Source organism: Hyaena hyaena, unplaced genomic scaffold, assembly GCF_003009895.1.
Source record: "Hyaena hyaena isolate Hyena2069 unplaced genomic scaffold, ASM300989v1 scaffold_20, whole genome shotgun sequence".
Taxonomy (NCBI): Eukaryota; Metazoa; Chordata; class Mammalia; order Carnivora; family Hyaenidae; genus Hyaena; species Hyaena hyaena.
Window position 1 is genome coordinate 3,284,583 of NW_024080652.1, and position 16,978 is coordinate 3,301,560.

The 16,978-nt window shown below is 58.4% G+C and overlaps 1 protein-coding gene across 2 annotated transcripts in view; it reads left to right on the forward strand.

Annotated features, from left to right (window-relative positions):
• Positions 1–16,978, forward strand: part of SDK1 (sidekick cell adhesion molecule 1) — a 500,361-nt gene that overhangs the window by 433,053 nt on the left and 50,330 nt on the right. For both annotated transcript variants that reach the window (XM_039226081.1, XM_039226082.1), the window contains 3 exons: positions 3,202–3,337; positions 4,033–4,092; positions 6,074–6,175. In XM_039226081.1, coding sequence (XP_039082012.1) covers positions 3,202–3,337; positions 4,033–4,092; positions 6,074–6,175 — 298 coding nt within the window. The remainder of the gene's footprint in view (positions 1–3,201; positions 3,338–4,032; positions 4,093–6,073; positions 6,176–16,978) is intronic.

Here is a 16,978-nt window from a genome sequence, read left to right on the forward strand (position 1 = left end):
AATTTCAAGGCTGCTGACCCACTTAAGCGGCTCCTCCGTCCAGTCTGTCAGGTTTGATTTTTCCTGGTAGAATAATCAGTCTCTGCCTTTCATGGGGTCCAGGCCTATTTGGAATCTAAGGATTTGAGCATATATTCTAGACAGCGGTGGTATTGTGTTCACACTGAGTGCAGCTCCTAATAGACACTAATGCTTCTGTGCTGGTCACAACATTTAAGCTGTTTTGTTCTGAAACTTCCAGTGGCTCCTGTCGTCTGTCACTCAAATGCAGTTGGCTTTGTGTGGCTGCAGACTTCTCTAAGTGGATGCTAAGGCTGCTTTTTAGCAGAAAAACACCCTCTTAGGCAGCAGATCACATTGTGCACGTTGGACTCAGCAGAGGGTGGACTCAGTGCTGAATAGGCACCTTCCTAAGAGGATGGTGACCGCCACCTAGACAGGGGGTCCAGGCACCGGGACCTCCTCAGGACGTCTCTTGGGTTTGTTCTTTTTGTCTGTTACCTGCAGGAGACCGGTTCCTGCGTAAGGTGCTAGGCACTCAGAGGTGGACAAGGCCAATTCAAGACCTTGAAGGCCTTCTTTTTAGCAGGCTGAGCCCCGTGACACATTCATGGGAAGACAGTGGAGGGGAGCTGGGAGGGTGCTTCTGACCGCTTCTAGCAGGACGGATGGTCCCTGCCCCCACCCCAGGTAAAAGGCAGAGAGACAGGCACCTGATCTCCTGGACAGGTGGCCAGTCAAGGGTGAAACTAACCATAGGCGGGGTCATCTTGGACATCAGCAAATCCATGAGCGAGCACCTGCCGTGACCGGAGCCTGTCACGGGTGGAGTGGGGAAATACAAATTGAAAGACGCAGACTTGGCTGTGGCACATGGAGTCGGTGTGGAATCGGAAACTACCAGCGTGGGGTGGTCAGAGCCGAGGGCTGGAAAAGCAGGTCTGTTGCTGAAAGGGAACCTTCTGGTCAGAGTCCCAGCAGGCTCTAGACGCCGTCTGTCCACCTGTCATGGGTACGGGGCTGAGCCTGGGAGGCTGAGCAACCCGGCCCAAGCCTGCACTGCTGGGAGCCAGGACTCCATCCCAGAGCCTGAACTCAGACCATGGCTTCTGGAACTTTCCGTGTGTTACATGGAGCTGCCCTACTGAAACCTGCCAGGACATCCAGAGTCACAGAGGTCTCTTTCACAAATGACAGATGGGTTTACTCTGAACTCCAGGAACAGAAAGTGTGGTTAAACCCATTCCAGAAGCCTGTCCGGGCAGACCCCAGCATCTCCACAGAGCCTGCCCTTGGCGGGGCCAAGACCTGTTGCAGTCTGAATGAGGCCACCCTCCGGGCTGTATGGCCACCTGTCCCCTCCCCATGCCCAGACGGGCCGCCCCAGGGTGTTTCTGGGGTAGCTACTGTGAGTCTGCTGCCAAATACGGGTCCCGCCTCGTTGGGAACAGCAGCTGTGCTATGGGATACGGGCTCGGCTCCCTCTCCTCCTTGGCTGGAAATGCTCGTGAGCTCAGAGTGGCTGGCCTTAGCCCCTCCCCTCCTCCCTCCAGCCCCAGGATGCGTGTGGACACGGGCCATGGGTGCAGTATTTGCTCTCTGTTGCAGAACCCCAAGGAAGGACCCCGATCTGCCCAGACTCCCAACTTCCTGCTTGTTGATCCCTGTGGCCGGTGGGAGCCAGTCTCCCTCGACCCCAGCTTCTCTTTCCATGAAAAGTAATTATCCTCCAATAATTGTGCCTCTGGCCTGCACACCTGCACAGTCAGGTCCCGGGGCCTTTGAAGCCTTCCTGAAGAGGCCTGAGGTCAGATTACGCCCGCAGCTGTCAGCTGTCACTGTCACACGGAGGCTGAGGGAGGCAGCTGGCCTGTGAGTCCATGTGAGCTGCTCTCATGTTCAGAAACACCCGGAATATACCCGGCACGCTGTGTCCCTCTGGTCCAGGCCCGCATCTATACCGTGGCAGCCTACATCAGTACAAGCTAGCTGAGCTATGCCGTTGGAGAGTCCAGACAACAGGATTCTGCATCATCCAAACCTGCCTGGTTTCTTCGGGTTGTGGGAAGCAAGGGTTGAAAGAGAACAGGATTAATCTGAGCCTCCAGATCCCTCTGGTCCTTGGTTTCAGACATAAGAATTGCATTGTGAGAGTTTGGGGACAAGGATGTGCTAATGTCCTGGGGCTGCCACAAACATGTTAGCTCACACCGAGTACTTAGAACGACACAAACGAATTCTCACACAGTTCTGAAGGCCAGAAGTCCAAACCAAGGCATCAGCTTAACCTCCTCTTACCTTCGTCCTCAGAGGCCCTGTTTCTGAAGAAGGTGGCCTCCGCAGGGAATGGGGATTAGGACACCAACGTATCTTTACAGGGGACACGGTTCAACCCACCACAACCGAGGGGTTTTCCTACAACAAAGCTATTGTCTCTGCTGTGGAACTGGGACAGTGTTTACTGAGGCACTGGTGACACCCTATAGTCAGTGGCTGTGTAGGGGTCACGGGGAATTCGGTGTGCCACCCTGTCCCCGGACAAACATCGTAACCCTGCTGCCAGCAGTCCTGGACATGCCCTTTGTCCATGTGTCTGGCCACAGCTCGGATGGTTCTTGTCCTTATTTGCTGAGTACCCCTGAGGGAGCACCAGACCCAGGGTCCCCGGTCCCCCGGCCGGCACCATGGCTGCTGTGGCCCTCCCCAAACTCGTTAATGGACAGAAGGTGATGGGAGGGAGGATGTAGGCTGGGCCTTGGCTGAGAAGCGCATCCCTGTGTGTGAGGCTGCCACAAGCCTGGGCAGCCGTCAGAACAGGGCGGGGTCCATGGGTGCAGCAGGGCCCAGCCACACGCATAGTTCTCTGGGAGTATCTGGCTCACCGGTGCCTGGCAGCTTCCTCGCCTATCTGCGACCCAGGTGCAGTCCCTGCCCACGGGAACTCTTGCAGGCTGCACATGGGTCACAATGCCCGGTGCCACACACCGGCACCAGGAAACCTGGGCCCTTGGAGCAGGCTCCGCAGCCTGGCCCTCGACCTCAGGGTGCCCTGTGCTGCCTTTCATGACTGTGGCACCGGCCCTTTCATTCATAAATAACCGAGAACTGCCTCTTTGAATCAACCCCAGTGCTGCTGGAGGACTCAGCGTGAAGTCGGGGGCGCCAGGCCGCTCCACTGGGCTGACTGTGATGTATTTGCAGCCTCCGAGAGACGAGAGCCTGAACGGCCTTCTCCAGGGATACCGGATCTACTACCGGGAGCTGGAGTCCGAGGCATCCTCAGTCACAGCATCCAAGACGCTCAAAACCCCCTCAGCTTTACGGGCTGAGCTCACAGGTGAAAGCCTTCCCCGTCCTGACACAGGCATGGGGGGCAGGGGCGGGGAGATCCCCCCGGGGAAGAGTGTGCATGTTCGCTGCGTGCAGGGCACGGGGGAGATGCCGCTCACCTCCAGTGAACAGCCTCTTGGGTGGACGGGGCCCTGCAGCAGCCCAGGCACGCAGAGGACGGACGGCCTCTAGAAAGCTCCACAGAGAGGATAACAGGGGAGGCTTCTCAGAGCAGGAGTCCTATGAGCTAGGCTGCCAGGGGAAAGGGATTTCACTGAGGACACGAGGGGAGGCGTGACTTACAAGGGTCCTGGCAAAGCTACGTGGTCAGGAGGCCGAAGAGCCGAGGAGGCCCTGGACGGACTCGGGCAGAGCACCTAGTGTGTGCGGCTGGGAGGCGGGGGTGTCTTCTCCAGTGTTATCTGCACTGTTGTGCCGGATCTAATCCTATGCGTTTAATCAGAGGGTGCGCGTAGGCCCCACCATCGTGGGCTGGGCGCCTGCTCTCGCAGGAAGCAGTGCAGGCCCCCCCTGAGCCCTGGGGAAGTGCTAAGGGCTGTGCAGTCTCTGGCCCATGGCAGGCACGTGGGAGGCGCAGCGGCCGCCAAGTGAGGCGCCGGCCCCTCCGTTTGCGCAGCACATCATTCGCAGCAACCGTTGCCCGCATGCTAACTGCCTCTCTGCCTTGCTTGCCCCTGATAGCCCAAAGCAGCTTCCAGACCGTGAACAGCAGCTCCACGTTAACGACGTATGAATTAACACGTAAGTGCTCGCCGCCTTCAGCAGGAGGCTCCGTGACTGTGGGGTAGGCCAGGGCCAGCGCCAATTGGCCTCTCAGTGCACCGAGTGGAAAGCAGCTTGGATTAATGGCTCTAATTTCTGGAATTCCGCCTCTCAAACGCTGTTCTCAACACAGCAAAACCACAAGGGAGGCAGAAAAGGAAACTTCTAGAAACTGAGACTGGGGAGGGCTTTTACTGACAGCTGGTCTTCGATTTTGGGACAGAAAGCGAAGTCAGGCTGAGCAAGGTCTGTCAGGCTCCCAGGGACCTTTTCCTTTTCCTCTTTATTGCAATAATCATGGTAACATATCCGTAAAATTTACCATCTTAACAGTTTGTAAGCGAGGGGCTCGGGAGCCGTAAGCTAGCTCCTGGCTATCACCCCAGCGCCCAGAGCTCCTTTCTCTCCCGCAGTAAGACTCTGTCCCCTCTGGATGCTCGACTCCCCCACCCGGCCCCTGGCACCCACCTTCGACTTTCTGTCTCGGCATCCACACCCCCTGGGACCCCATGCGAACGAAACAGCGCAGTCCCTGCCCTCTTCCCCTTGGAGTTCTGTCCCTGCAGGAGCCCACTTGGGACACCGGCCCTTTCCAAGGCTGAGCAGCGCCCCACCACGCACACTCAGCCCATGTGGGCCGTCTGTCCATCACCCCTTCCCTTTGGCCGCACCAAGTCACGGGCCCTTGCATTTCTGGGCCTCAGAGGGTCTCACGGTCCAAATGCAGGTCCGAGGGGGGCCCATGACATGACTCCCTTGCGTGCAGGGAACCTCCCTGGACCAGAATGTGGATAAGGGAAGTGGAGGGAGGCACTCTCCCAGGGCTCTCCAGCGCCATCTCATCACATCCCAGGAGCCACTGGGCAATGTACCCCGCCCTGCTGGCCGGGCAGGCTTCACACGAGTCCTCTTCTCCTCCACGCTGTGACCCAAACCTGCCCTGTCATTTGCCATCTGCCCCACTTCCCCACCCACTGCCTGTCTCCCCTGACGCTACCCGGCTGAGGATCAGCCCCGTGAGTTCAGTGCAGCCCGGGTTCCAGAGATGGGGCTGCCCGGCTGGACCATGCTCTGGCCTTGTCAGTCTGGGTTGTGAAACAGGAGAGGCGCCCCGACCACACACTGTGTCCACGTCCATGCTGCCTTGTCTCCAGTAACACTGAAGAGCCGCTCAGTCCCGGGAGGAGACTTAACAAGCCAGGCGGGTGCGTGTGGCAGAGGCCACTGCGGTGGCTTAGTATGAGGTGGCATGGCCTCAGCAAGGCTGAGAGCGGGCGGGGGGGAGGGGGGCCTGCTCGGCTGGCTGGGCATGTCTGTGAGGCTGGGGTGGAAGGAGCTAGGCGTCCTGAGGCTCTGAACCTCTGCTGAGCGGCCGCCCACTGGGAATCACGATCTGAAGCCTGATGTGAGTCACCGCTCACTTAGGAGGCCAGACCCGCACATAGGGCCTCAGGAAAGCCAAACTGTGACAAAACAAGATTAGCCAGCGGGAGAACCTTCCAGAATGTTTTGGCTCAAAGGTCAGCCGCTTTCACCATGTGTCCTGTGTAATCCTATATATGTAGCTTCACATACCTTTCTCTTCCCAGGATGTGGTGGTTAAAGACTCAGAGGCCTTTGGTTTGCAATATATTTCCTGCTTAACTGCCAGGGTCTTACTCCATAGATTCTTACAGAGCGATTCTGGAGCAAACGGCAAAGCCCACATCATGTTCTGTCACCGCGGTTCTTTCCCCCGAAGAGGGCTTTGCTGCTGCCTTTACCCCAAACGCCCAGTGGAATGGGTCTCTGCTGCCTCACTGGGTGACCTTTAGTCCTGGGCCAGGGAAGGAGGAGAAGGGGAATGCTCGTGACCACCCCCAGCAGCTGCTGGGAGGCAGCGACCCCCTTGCTGCAGCTCTAAGTCTAGGAGATGGGCCAGGTCCTGGGCGAACTGACCGCCGTCTCCTCTGACCTGTAGACCTGAAGAAATACCGGCGCTACGAGGTCATCCTGACCGCCTACAACATCATAGGCGAGAGCCCGGCCAGCGCACCCGTGGAGGTGTTTGTCGGCGAGGCCGGTAAGTCCCCAGCACCCCAAATTCCGAGAGACCTGGCCTGGCACCCTCACAGGCCAACTCTGATGGTGGTGGGCGGGAAGTCTCTGGGTCACCGCTGGGCAGGTCAGGGTGTGCCGCTGGCTGGAAAGTCCCCACAGCCGGGGTGACCCTTGCTTCTAGAACCGAGGGTCGGTTTGCCATCTGGAGCCCGCCGCTCACCAGGACGCGCTCCAGGGGAGGCAGGCTGTGGCCTGCATGGGTGTCCAGGCGTGTGGGAGCCTTAGCGACCACAGCAGGTGCTTGTACTCTGTCGCCCAAGGTCCCTGGCCAGGCCTCAGCCTGACCTCCTGCTAACCGCCCTTCTTGGGTCTTGGAAAGCCACACGGATCATTGCTCATACCCCTTTAGATAAGACGTGGGTCCTGAGTTTGTTTCAAGGGCTGTCCCTTCTGTCGAGGCGTCGTATTGCATTGAGATCAGGTTGGGCTTCTGTCCTCTGCCTCACCTCCCGCCCAAGGGCCCTGCCCACTCTCCTCCTCCTCTGCTGGGGCTCCTGCCGGATCTGTGGGGGCAGTGAGAGGGCCAGGCTCCAGGCCAGGAACCACCGGAACACCGAGTCCCCAGGCTCGCAGGAGAAGGAGGTCTGGCCACTGTGCCAGCCCACAGAAACACGTCAGGTGACCTTTTGAAATTCAGAGAGGTTACATTCACAGATCAGAGGGCAGGTGGCAGCACTGGGGGCCTAACTTAGCAGGGTTTTTCCAGAAGGGCCAAGCAAGAGATGAGGGGAAACGAGATGCTTGGAGCACAGGTTCCATTGGCCTTTCTTCACATCTGTCCCCAGGGGTTACTCGGAGCACATGGGGGGTGCTGAGTGGTCGGAGTTTGGGGCAGATGCCCCTGGCCTCACAGGAGCTCACGGAGGTTGGGCAGAAGCATGGGCAGGGAGAGGACGAGGCCCCCGTGGTCTGTAAGTGTGCGGCTCCTGGACCCATGTTGGTGACCAAGGCCAAGGGCAGAGGGACGGGCACGGCCAGCTGGCCAGGACAGGTAGTACCTGAACTGCCCGGTGGTGGCCTACACTCGGAGCTGGGGCCTCTGGAGGCCGAGCCTTAAACCCGGAGGCCAGGGCGGACGTTGAGGGAAAGGACTGCAGCCAAGCGGGGAGGCATGTGGGTGCCGGGAGCGCCATCGGCTGGCCAGGTCCCCGTGGGCGGGAAGCCCAGCTCCGTGCTCCACGCTGCGGGGGCCGGTCAGCTTGTCTTGTGCTGGGTCAGCTAGTGCAACGTAAAATCTGCCATCCTCACTGCTCTGAGTGAGGGGGATGGGGCAGTGGCACGGGGCACGCTCACAGTGCTGTGTGCCCTTGCTACCGGCCATGTGCAGAGCCCCATCTTCCCAAAGCAAAGCCATTGCCATCAGGTGGTCCCTCCCCTTTCCCTCCCACCACCCTCCCCTCCCCCGCCAAGCCTGCTTCACCTGTTCTAAGCCTCTGATATGAGTGGCATCAGCCACACGATGTTTGTGCTCCTCTGCCCGGCTCCTTTCACTGAACACGTTTTCGAGGTTCGCAGCACACATCAGCACCTCGTTCCTTCTCCTGGCTGAGGAGCGAGCTGCATGCCCCACGTTTGTCTCTCTCCCTCTGTTGAGGGACACTTGGGTTGTCTCTGCCATTCGGGCTTTGGGAGTAGAGCTGCTGTGAATACTGGCACACAGGTCTTGTCCTGCAGCACTGCGCTGACACCAAGCCGATCTCCCCGTCTCCCTCTCCTCTCCGGGAGGTGCTCCTGCCCCTGTTCCCCCCTCAAGGCTGGTCCTGCTACCCGCCTCCTCCCACACGCACCTGCACCCCGTGCTGTCTCCTCCCCTCCCAGTTTCAGCTCCCTGGACCCACAACCCTCAGGAAAGGGAGGCTCCAGCCCCCCAGCCTGGGCTCCATCTGGCCCCAGGCACAGAGGAGCCAGCTGCATTGCCGAGGGCACCGGCAGGAGGTGCCAAGTAGGGCTTTAAAGCCCCCACGCAGACTTGCACCCAGTGCCTGTGGAGCACCACTCGCCCCCTGAGCCCTGGAGTCCTCCCCTGCTGCCCAGGACTGACTCCAGTGCCCTCTTCTCCAGAAAGCTTCCTCCATGGGAAGTTCCACATTCTGCCTCTGTGCCCCAGTCCTTGGGCGCTTCGCGAATACCTCTGCCTTCTGTTGTCCCATGGGACTGGCCTGGCTTCCTCCCCACGGGACCACCACCACTCATCTCAAATGCTCCTCACCCTGAGCTTAGGACCACAGGGGACCTGGATGCTTTTACCGTCTTGCAAATAGAGGCCCCCAGACTCCCAAGAGGACGAGGCAGGAGAGCCCCTTCCGGGAATCCTGGGCACTGGGAAGTGCCCCAGTCGGCTACTGTGAAATGGAGGGAATTCATGTCTCAGAGCAGATGGGAGTAAGTGGAGGGCAGGGCTACTCAGAGCAGCCTCATCCTGAAGCGAAGTGACGAGTGACAGTGGCATCTGCCCCGTGACTGCTGTGGTCCCAGTACCTTGTTGCCCCAGGCACCCTCGTGCAGTGAGCATGCTTCTCCACTGAGCGCTCTTACTGGCACCTCCTTAAGCACCTGGCAGTGGAGGGGAGGGGAGGGGAGGAGAGGGGAGGGTAGCCAGGCAGGGTGCAGGAGTGTGCGCTTGGGAAGCGGGCAGCCAGGGTGCTTGTAGACTGCTCCTTCACTACCATGGGCAGGCAGCAGGGACAGGGACCAGAGGAGCCTGCTAAGTGCCAGGGGCCAGGTTCTGCGCGAGGGTACACCCATGTGCTCCAGCACCACACGTGAAAAACCCCAAGTACGTGGCCTTGAGGTTCTGTTTCCCCTGCACAACCTCAGATGGGTAGCAAGAGGGAGGGAAGGAAGGAGGCTGTGTGTTTGCTGCTTCCTCCGTAATGTGGGCTCCAGTCTCCCCAGGAGACTAGTCGAGGATACAACACAGAGGCCCAGCGGACTGGTTGACCCCAGGAGAGGGTGTGCCAGGTACCTGGCAGTCAGGGGACAGGGGAAGGGAGGGAAGGACAAGACCTGCCTGCCCGTGTTGGAGGGAAACAGGCACTGACCAGGGTCTGTCTGGGCCCTGAGGTTCGGGACTCAGGGAGGAGCAGGGCCACGGCCCCAAGTGATGAAATCAGAGGGTCTTCGATATCTGGGTGGAGAAGACAGGGAAGTGGGCTTCTCGGTGCATATGCTGGCTGCACTGGAGCCCCAGGGAAACACGCCGTTTGTAAGTGGCTGTGTGAGCACGGGCAACTCAACCAAACACTCTGGGCCTCTAGGCTTGAGGCATCGTGGAGCAGAGGGGAATGCTGTGAGCTAGGACGAAGGATACTTGGGTCCTCATGCTGATTCTGCCCCTAACTCATCTGTCCTGTCCACAGGATTAAATGTGTGAAATGTGATGGCGGGGGGGGGGGTGTCAGTATTTGTGAACAGATGATGGAGACCCTGGGGGAGTCACTTGACTGGCCTGGCCTCAACTGCAAAGCAAGGTGTTTAGAGTAAAAAGTCTCAGTCTAGCCCAAATATATAATATTTCAGTCTGTTTTTATTTCATGGAGAAAGGTAATTTTTAGGAAATTTCTCATTGAGATTGATTTCTGAGCCCAGGCAGTGCAAATTGGTAAAAATAATACATCAGTATGGACTCCAGTTTGCAGGAGATAAAAGCCCAACACATACAGGCTTAAGCTAGAAGAATCATTTATTAACTCACATAACAGAAAACAGTTGAAGAGCTTGGGTATGGCTTCAGGCATGGCTGAATCCAGCATCCTACCAAGCTGGATTGATGTCCCCTGTTGGTCCCACTCTCCTGTCAGTCTGCCCCTTTCCTGAGCAGACTTCTCATCACAGGCAGCAGGAAAGGAGTTTCCCTTTAACAATGTCCAAGAGGAAACCCACTGGCTCTCTTGAACCCACCCTATGACAGCCCATTTGCAGACCAGATTCTGTGGCCAAAGGCCTGAGGTCCGCAAAGCAGGCGATGTTGTTATCTGTCACTGAACCGCTGGGATCGAATGGGAGGGAGGATCCCCAGGGGAATGGATGGGTGCATACTGTAGCAGTGTACACAGTGCTGACGGCAGAGTCCCACCAAGTGGCCAGAGGTTTCCCCGGGAGTGGTCCAGAGCCCTGTATGTGGGTGCCTTGGCATAGCTGCTGTTCCAGTCATCTCCAGGCCCCTCTCTGTGTCCTCGGGGTTCCAGGTGCTACAGGGCTGTGAAGGAGCCCACACGCTGGCCTTCAAGACACCTGCCACTTGGATGGGCCCCCACTGGCAGGATAAGGCTGCCCTGGGCCAGGGCTGGGCACGTGAGCCCTGCCTGTATTTCTAGGCACCCCCGCCCCAGGCCACTCACCCCTGGAACAAACACCAGCTGTGCCTCCCGGAATCCCTGCTCTTGCTTCCTGTCCCTGGGAAGACCCAAGTCCTCCTACAGCCCAGCTTCGGGGCCTGCACCTCCAGGGGTGGCTGCCTCCCCCTCTCTGCAGGCAGACCTCGTACCCGCCTCCGTTCCAGAACACTCTGCACACACAGCCTCCTGCACTTCCCACCTGTGGGGTGTCTATGAGTGACACAGAGCGGAGAGCCCCTCTGATTCACCCTGGTGTCCTTAGGACTCTGCCTGGAACACAGCAGCGCTCTGGAGCACTGTGGGGAGTGAGGGAGTGAGGGGTAGACGAGAGCGGATTAGGGAGGAAGGAGGGAAGCCAGCAGCCCTGGCCAGAGGCATGGACACCAGGGACACCTGACAGCAGGCGGCACCCCAGAGGGTAGAGACCCTGGGTCAGGGACACACGGGGAGATCCCAGAGGGGGGGCTTCAGCCCTGGCTCCCGTTTGCCCCACAGCCCCTGTGCATTGAGAGAGGACAGGGAGCCCAGGAGCCCCGAAATTCGGAGAGCTCCTCACAAAACCAGCAGAGCAGACCTGACTGGCCCCAAACCAAGCCCACAGCTGTCTGTTCAGATTCCTCTTCCACTCTGATCAAAGATGATCCCACCATGAACCCTGCAGGTGACCCATGGGGCCAGAGCACCTCTTCCCTCCTGTGCCGGGGCAGGGGTATCGTGGAAGCAGAGGACCCCCACGTACTCTTGCACCCAGGAAAGGGAGGTGACAGTACTCACTCTCACAGTGCGGCGTCCCCTCTGCCCATCAGCACCTGCCCCAACCCGCCAGCCCACACCCCTTCAGGACCTAGCAGCCCCCACTCCACTCCGCCGTCATTCACTGCACACGTCCCTGCAGCTGGTGGGCGTTAATCAAAGTGCCTCATTTAGGAGGCAGGGGGTGTTGCTAGAGACCCTGTGGATTGGGGTTGACTTCCTGAGGCCTCTGTCACAGAGTTGTGGTGAAGAATTGGTAAGACTGAAGAATGAAAGGTGCCTGGCCTGGCTCCCAGCCCAGGGACACATGGACAATTGTCAGTCCACTGCACTTCATGGGTGGGGTGAGGTGAGCCGCTCCTGCTGGGCTATAGCTCTGCCTTCCCTCTGAACCTCAACCCAGTTTTGTTTTTGTTTTTGTTTTTTAATGTTTATTTCGAGAGACAGAGTGCAAGCGGGGGAGGAGCAGAGACAGAGGGAGACACAGAATCCGAAGCAGGCTCCAGGCTCTGAGCTGTCAGCACAGACCCCAAGGCAGGGCTCAAACTCACGAACCGCAGGATCATGAACTGAGCCACCCAGGCACCCCATGGCCCAGTTTTAGAGACAGAACGCACTCCATCCCAAACTCAAGCAGGCCTGTCCAGAGCCCCAAGCTGGTCATGGCAGAGCAGAGGAGACCCAGCGGAAACCTAAGGAGGCAGCTCTGGCCTGACCAGGAGACATCAGCCAGAAGCAGTTCTGGCCTAGAAAGCGACTGAGGCAGCCAAGTGCTCAGCCTGGTACTGAGCTGACGGCCCGGACACACCTGATGTTTGGGGCCTGGCCACAGTCCCAGAGGCTGCGGTCTGGCTTCAAGACCACAGGGCACGCCGCAGAGCACACAGACTCTGTGCGGATGCTATGACCCAGGAGCGTGGTCAGATGGCCTTGTTGGGCCCCCGCCATCACTGGACTTGCAGGAGGAGGGGAACCGGGGGCGCCTGGGGGGAGGCAGGCTGCCCTAGAGGGGTGGGGTGCATGTGGGGGCCTCTTGGGGAAGTAGTCCTGCTCCAGAGGAGGAAACACAAACAAGGTCAGCCTCACCCTTGAACTTCCTGCCCTGAAAAGCTGCCGTCCTAAAGATCGCCGTGCAGACGTGTTGGCCAGTCACTGTTTCCAGGGGCTTCTGGACAGGCGGGCTCAGGAGCTCAGGCCCCGTGGCATCCTGCAGGGGGAAAGCCACCTGTCTCTTTTGCACACGGGCAACAGACTCCAAGAGGGGTCCAGCCATCAGGCCCGGGACCCTCTGCTGGCCTGACCATGGTATCAGTGGCCTCAGATAGATGTTTTGCTGCCGAGGGACAAGAGATGAAAAGGGAAGCCCGGTGGTGCCTGGGGTGGGGGCTGCTCCAAGTGCCACAGCTGGGCTCTTGGCAGCAGCTCACAGGGAGGCCCAGCTGGGATCTTCAGCCAAACTTTGAAGGCTCCTCTTGGGCCTCCCATTCCATTGCCTGGACTATGGAAAGCCCAGCACTGGATTTCCCAGCCTGGCCGCAGCCTCCCCTTCCCTGGGGACCCACAGATGGGCCTGGCACACCGTAGGCCCCAGGCAAAGCCGTATCCGTGGAGTCAGGACGGCCAGGCCTGTGCAGCCCTGTGTCCCAGTTTCCCAGCACAGAGGCCAGATGCTCCCCCAAGTCTGGCTGCTGCGTCTCCTGCACGAGTGCCCCCAGTGCCTTCCTGTGAACCTGCGTGAGTTAAGCTATATGTGCCACTCATTTATGGAGGCTGAGGGAGCCCACAGCCTCTCCAAAGAGGCTAGAGGACCCCCCCACACCTACCGAGCCCTCAGACGCTCTGAGCACACTTGTTCTCTCTTGTTCTCTGCATGATTTGTGAGGGCTCTGTGTACATTAGGGATGTCACGTCCCACCTACTTGTGGCCCACGCTTTCCCATTTCTGTTGTTTGTCACTGGTTTTCCTGTGTTTGAGTTGTGTGGTCAGGCGCGTAGACGGGCGGAACCTCTGCATGCATCCAGGAGCCCCGAGAGAGGCTACACTGTCTTCCTGATTTCCGTGGTGTCGCTTTTCCCATTCGCTCTCTAATGCCTCTGGAACGGGCCTGGGGGCCTGGTCAAAGTGAGCATCTCAGTGGACGGTTTTCGGAGATGTGGCCCCAGTCCCACCATCTCCGCCTGACCTCTCTTCCCGATGCCCTGGCGCCGCCGACCCCTCACCCGCGCTGCGCTGTCACGTTCTCCATGCTTCGTGGTGCTCGTCCTATTTTTTGTTCTACAGAACTTCTCAGCCATTCCTAGGAGCTCTGCGATCGTTTTGACAAATTCTGCCAGGTTTTTGCAGAACGTGTATCACATTCTAAATGGATATAAAAGGGTCCCCAGGAGTCACTGAGCTCCCCTTCCCCCTCTGGACCTGTCTCCCCTCTGGTTGCCCCCCCTCCCTCGCTGGAGCAGCAGTGCCCTTGGCTCCGCCCTGTGTGTCACCTGCACTGGGTCCAGCAGCGTGGTCACTGGGAGCCCCGACACCCCAGCGGCTGGTCCTCACTGTACCCACAGCAGCCAGAGCCCCGGCCGCCTGGCTGTCCTGGCACTGCAGCTGTAGCTCTGGGAAAAAGGACTGGCAAGGTTCTCTCTCCAAAAGAGGGAGTCGGGACTTTGTTCCGCGGGAAGCGCCCAGTGAGAAGCACCCACGAGAGGCCAGGTCAGCAGCCTCCCGTGTGGGGGCCTTTGCTCTGAAACACAACGCATTTTGCTGAAGAGGGAAAACAGACAGTCACACACTGTAGTCGTTCATCGGTTCAGGTGCCATTTGGGTGGCTTTGGGCCTGTGCATCACGTTGCAGGACTGAAGAGAATCTGGGGGTGACTGCCTTGCTCTTTTTCAGAAAACAAGAAACTTAACTGTGAACTACACTTCTTGTCAGCTTTTAATTACTGCTGGCTGGAGCGGGAGCCCAATCTCGCAGCTCCTCGCTGCTGTGGCGCCCCCTAGCGGCAGACAGAGCCGGTCTCCCTGCTCCTCGCTGCTGTGGTGCCCGCTAGAGGCAGACAGAGCTGATCTCGAACCCCAGGTGACAGGAGACTCTGAGCCCTGCTGGCCTCAGAGGGGTGTGCGGCCAAGAGTCAGTGGTACTTGTGCAGAGGACTCACGGGCCCACAGAATCTTGTCCTCCCACAGTGGGATCTACAGATAACTACTCGTGGAATGCAGGCTCATGACGGCATGGAAACCACGGGCAGTTTCGGTGGCCGGTCGGCCAGTCGGCCAGGCTGTGTGTAGGTGGAGGCATAGCTTGCACACCAGTTATCACAATCTGTGACATGGGTGTCAGCTGCAAGTGATCCTGCACCAGGCGGGATCATTGTCGCTGGTTCCTGGGTGAGCAGCAGGGGCTCAGAAATCCTCACCTGGTCTGGAGGTGGCCTCATAGGCTCCTTCTCACCCCCTAGGGCTCCCCTGATGCACAAACACCTGACGAACCATTGCCTCCGAGTCCAGACTAGAAACTTAACTGATGCCAGCAGACTGGGCAGATATTGGTGAGGGCATTAAGAGCTTGCCCCTCCCCTCCCTAGGCCAGGGCCAGTTGCAAGATATAGTCCTGGCCCTCTAATGCCTCCTCCAGGCAGTCTTCAGCATCTCTTTTCCCAGGAAACCCTGTCCAGAGGCCATGTGGGGAATGAGATGACCCAGCCAGGCAGCTGTGTTAATTATAAAGCCACCACAAGCACACAGGGGATGGGGTGCTAAGCAGGGGAGAGGAGGGCTGAAGCAGGAGTGCTCCCGGAACCAAGCCAGCTGTGCAGTGAGACGCGCCCAGGGGGAGAGGGCAGTTTGAAAGGAGGCTCCTAGACCTGGGCAGGCTGGCAGGGACACGAGGGACATGGACTGCGTCCACAGGTGTGAGTTAAAGCCCTTCAGCAGGGACTCGTGGAAACCTACAGAATCACCACGTGTGCCCCACGCTCCACACCCCTGTGCGGGTGATCCTCCCCCAACCCAACCTCATCCCATCACTTTTCTGTTCCAGCCCCTCGGTGGGTCCACACCATGTGTGGGGGGTCCTGAAACAGAACCCTGGAACCCTTCCAGCCCAGCCACATCTCTGGCCCCCAACTCTGGGCGCCTCTCTCCTGTCCGTGTGCCCCTTATGCAGCGCCCCGGCCTGGATTGCTGCCCTTCCTAGCAGACGTGGGGCCCAGGAAGTGTTGGTTGATAAATGACATTTCTAATAACCTAATTTCCATCAATATAGGAAGGTTATAGAGAATATTCGAATGCCTAATGCTGTGTCTGGAAAGGATCCCAAACGTTGTGCAATCCGAGTCCAAGGCCTCCAGATTCTCAGGAGATTTGTCTGATTACCATACCGGTGATGGGTCGAGACTTCGCTGTCGAGGGCCCACTCGCTCAGAGCTTGAGAGGCCCCTGAAAGGGGAGAGACCCAGGCAGGCCCTGCCCTGGAGCAGTGCACACTCTGGGCATAGAGAGAGGTGCCCTTACCTGCGACCTCTAAGGGGGCGAGGCTGTCCAGGGTCAAGGTTTACTTACTGCGTGGTCTTCATGCCTTACAGAGCCCAGCTCAGACTGGCATGCCTGCCGGATACATCGGGCCAGGCCATCCCCTCGGGGGAGGGAGGCGTCGCTCCCACCCCGGAGTCTCTCCCCAGAGCCTGGGCCTCGCCTGGGCCTCTCCTTCCTGAACCTTCTCCCTGTCATTTGTTGTGTCACTGCTGAGCAGGGAAGCCTGCGGCACACACAGAGACCAACAGGCCAGCTTCATGTGCCCCGGTGCCCTTACCACCTGGCTCAGCCACAGCGTCGACGTCTGGCCTACTTCCCCTGTGCTTCAACTTGCGCCCTCCGCCCACTGACTCGAAAGCATTTGTCAGACATCGTATCCTTCCTTTTAAACATCATATCATTTCATTCAAAAATATCTCTCCAGCGTGTATTCCTAAAAGAACTCCTCAAATACATACATACATATAGACATACATGTATACATGTAATATATAATACATATATCCATATGTGTATAAGTAATAATATACGTATATATGCATACACATGTATATATTTACATAATATATGTGTATATGTAAAAGCATGAAGCCATTATCACACCTAGAAAAATTAATAACCACTTCTTCACATAATCAAATATGCAGTCAGCACACAGGCTTCCCTGGGATTGCCTCCCCTCCGCCTTCGGTTCCTTCCTCCACCTCGAGACGAGCCAGCTTCAGCCCCATTTGCTGTTGGAAATGCCAAGGTTACTTCCCAGCCCTGCCCTTGACCTGCTTGGACTGCGGCCGACTCCGTCTGGGTCTCGGTGGCACCCTGGCTCCCGGTTCCACCTCTGCCCTCTCTTTGGTGCCGTTCGCTCCATTCTGTCTGTCTGCTCTCCCGGGCTGGTCACCGCCTTCCCACATCTTCAGGTGCCTTCTGGAGCCACACGATTCCCACGTCTCCTCCTGCATGTGGCCCCGGGAGCAGTGCCTCTGTCCATCCCCAAATCCCAGGTGGCCCCTCAGGTGACAGCCTTGACGCCTCCCGGCCCTCAATCCCCACCACCCATTAGCCAGTCACCATTTGTTGACTTGCAGTCCCCGACCTCAAATGCACTCTGTCACTTTCTCCTTTGTCGTGGCCACAGCCCTCATACACC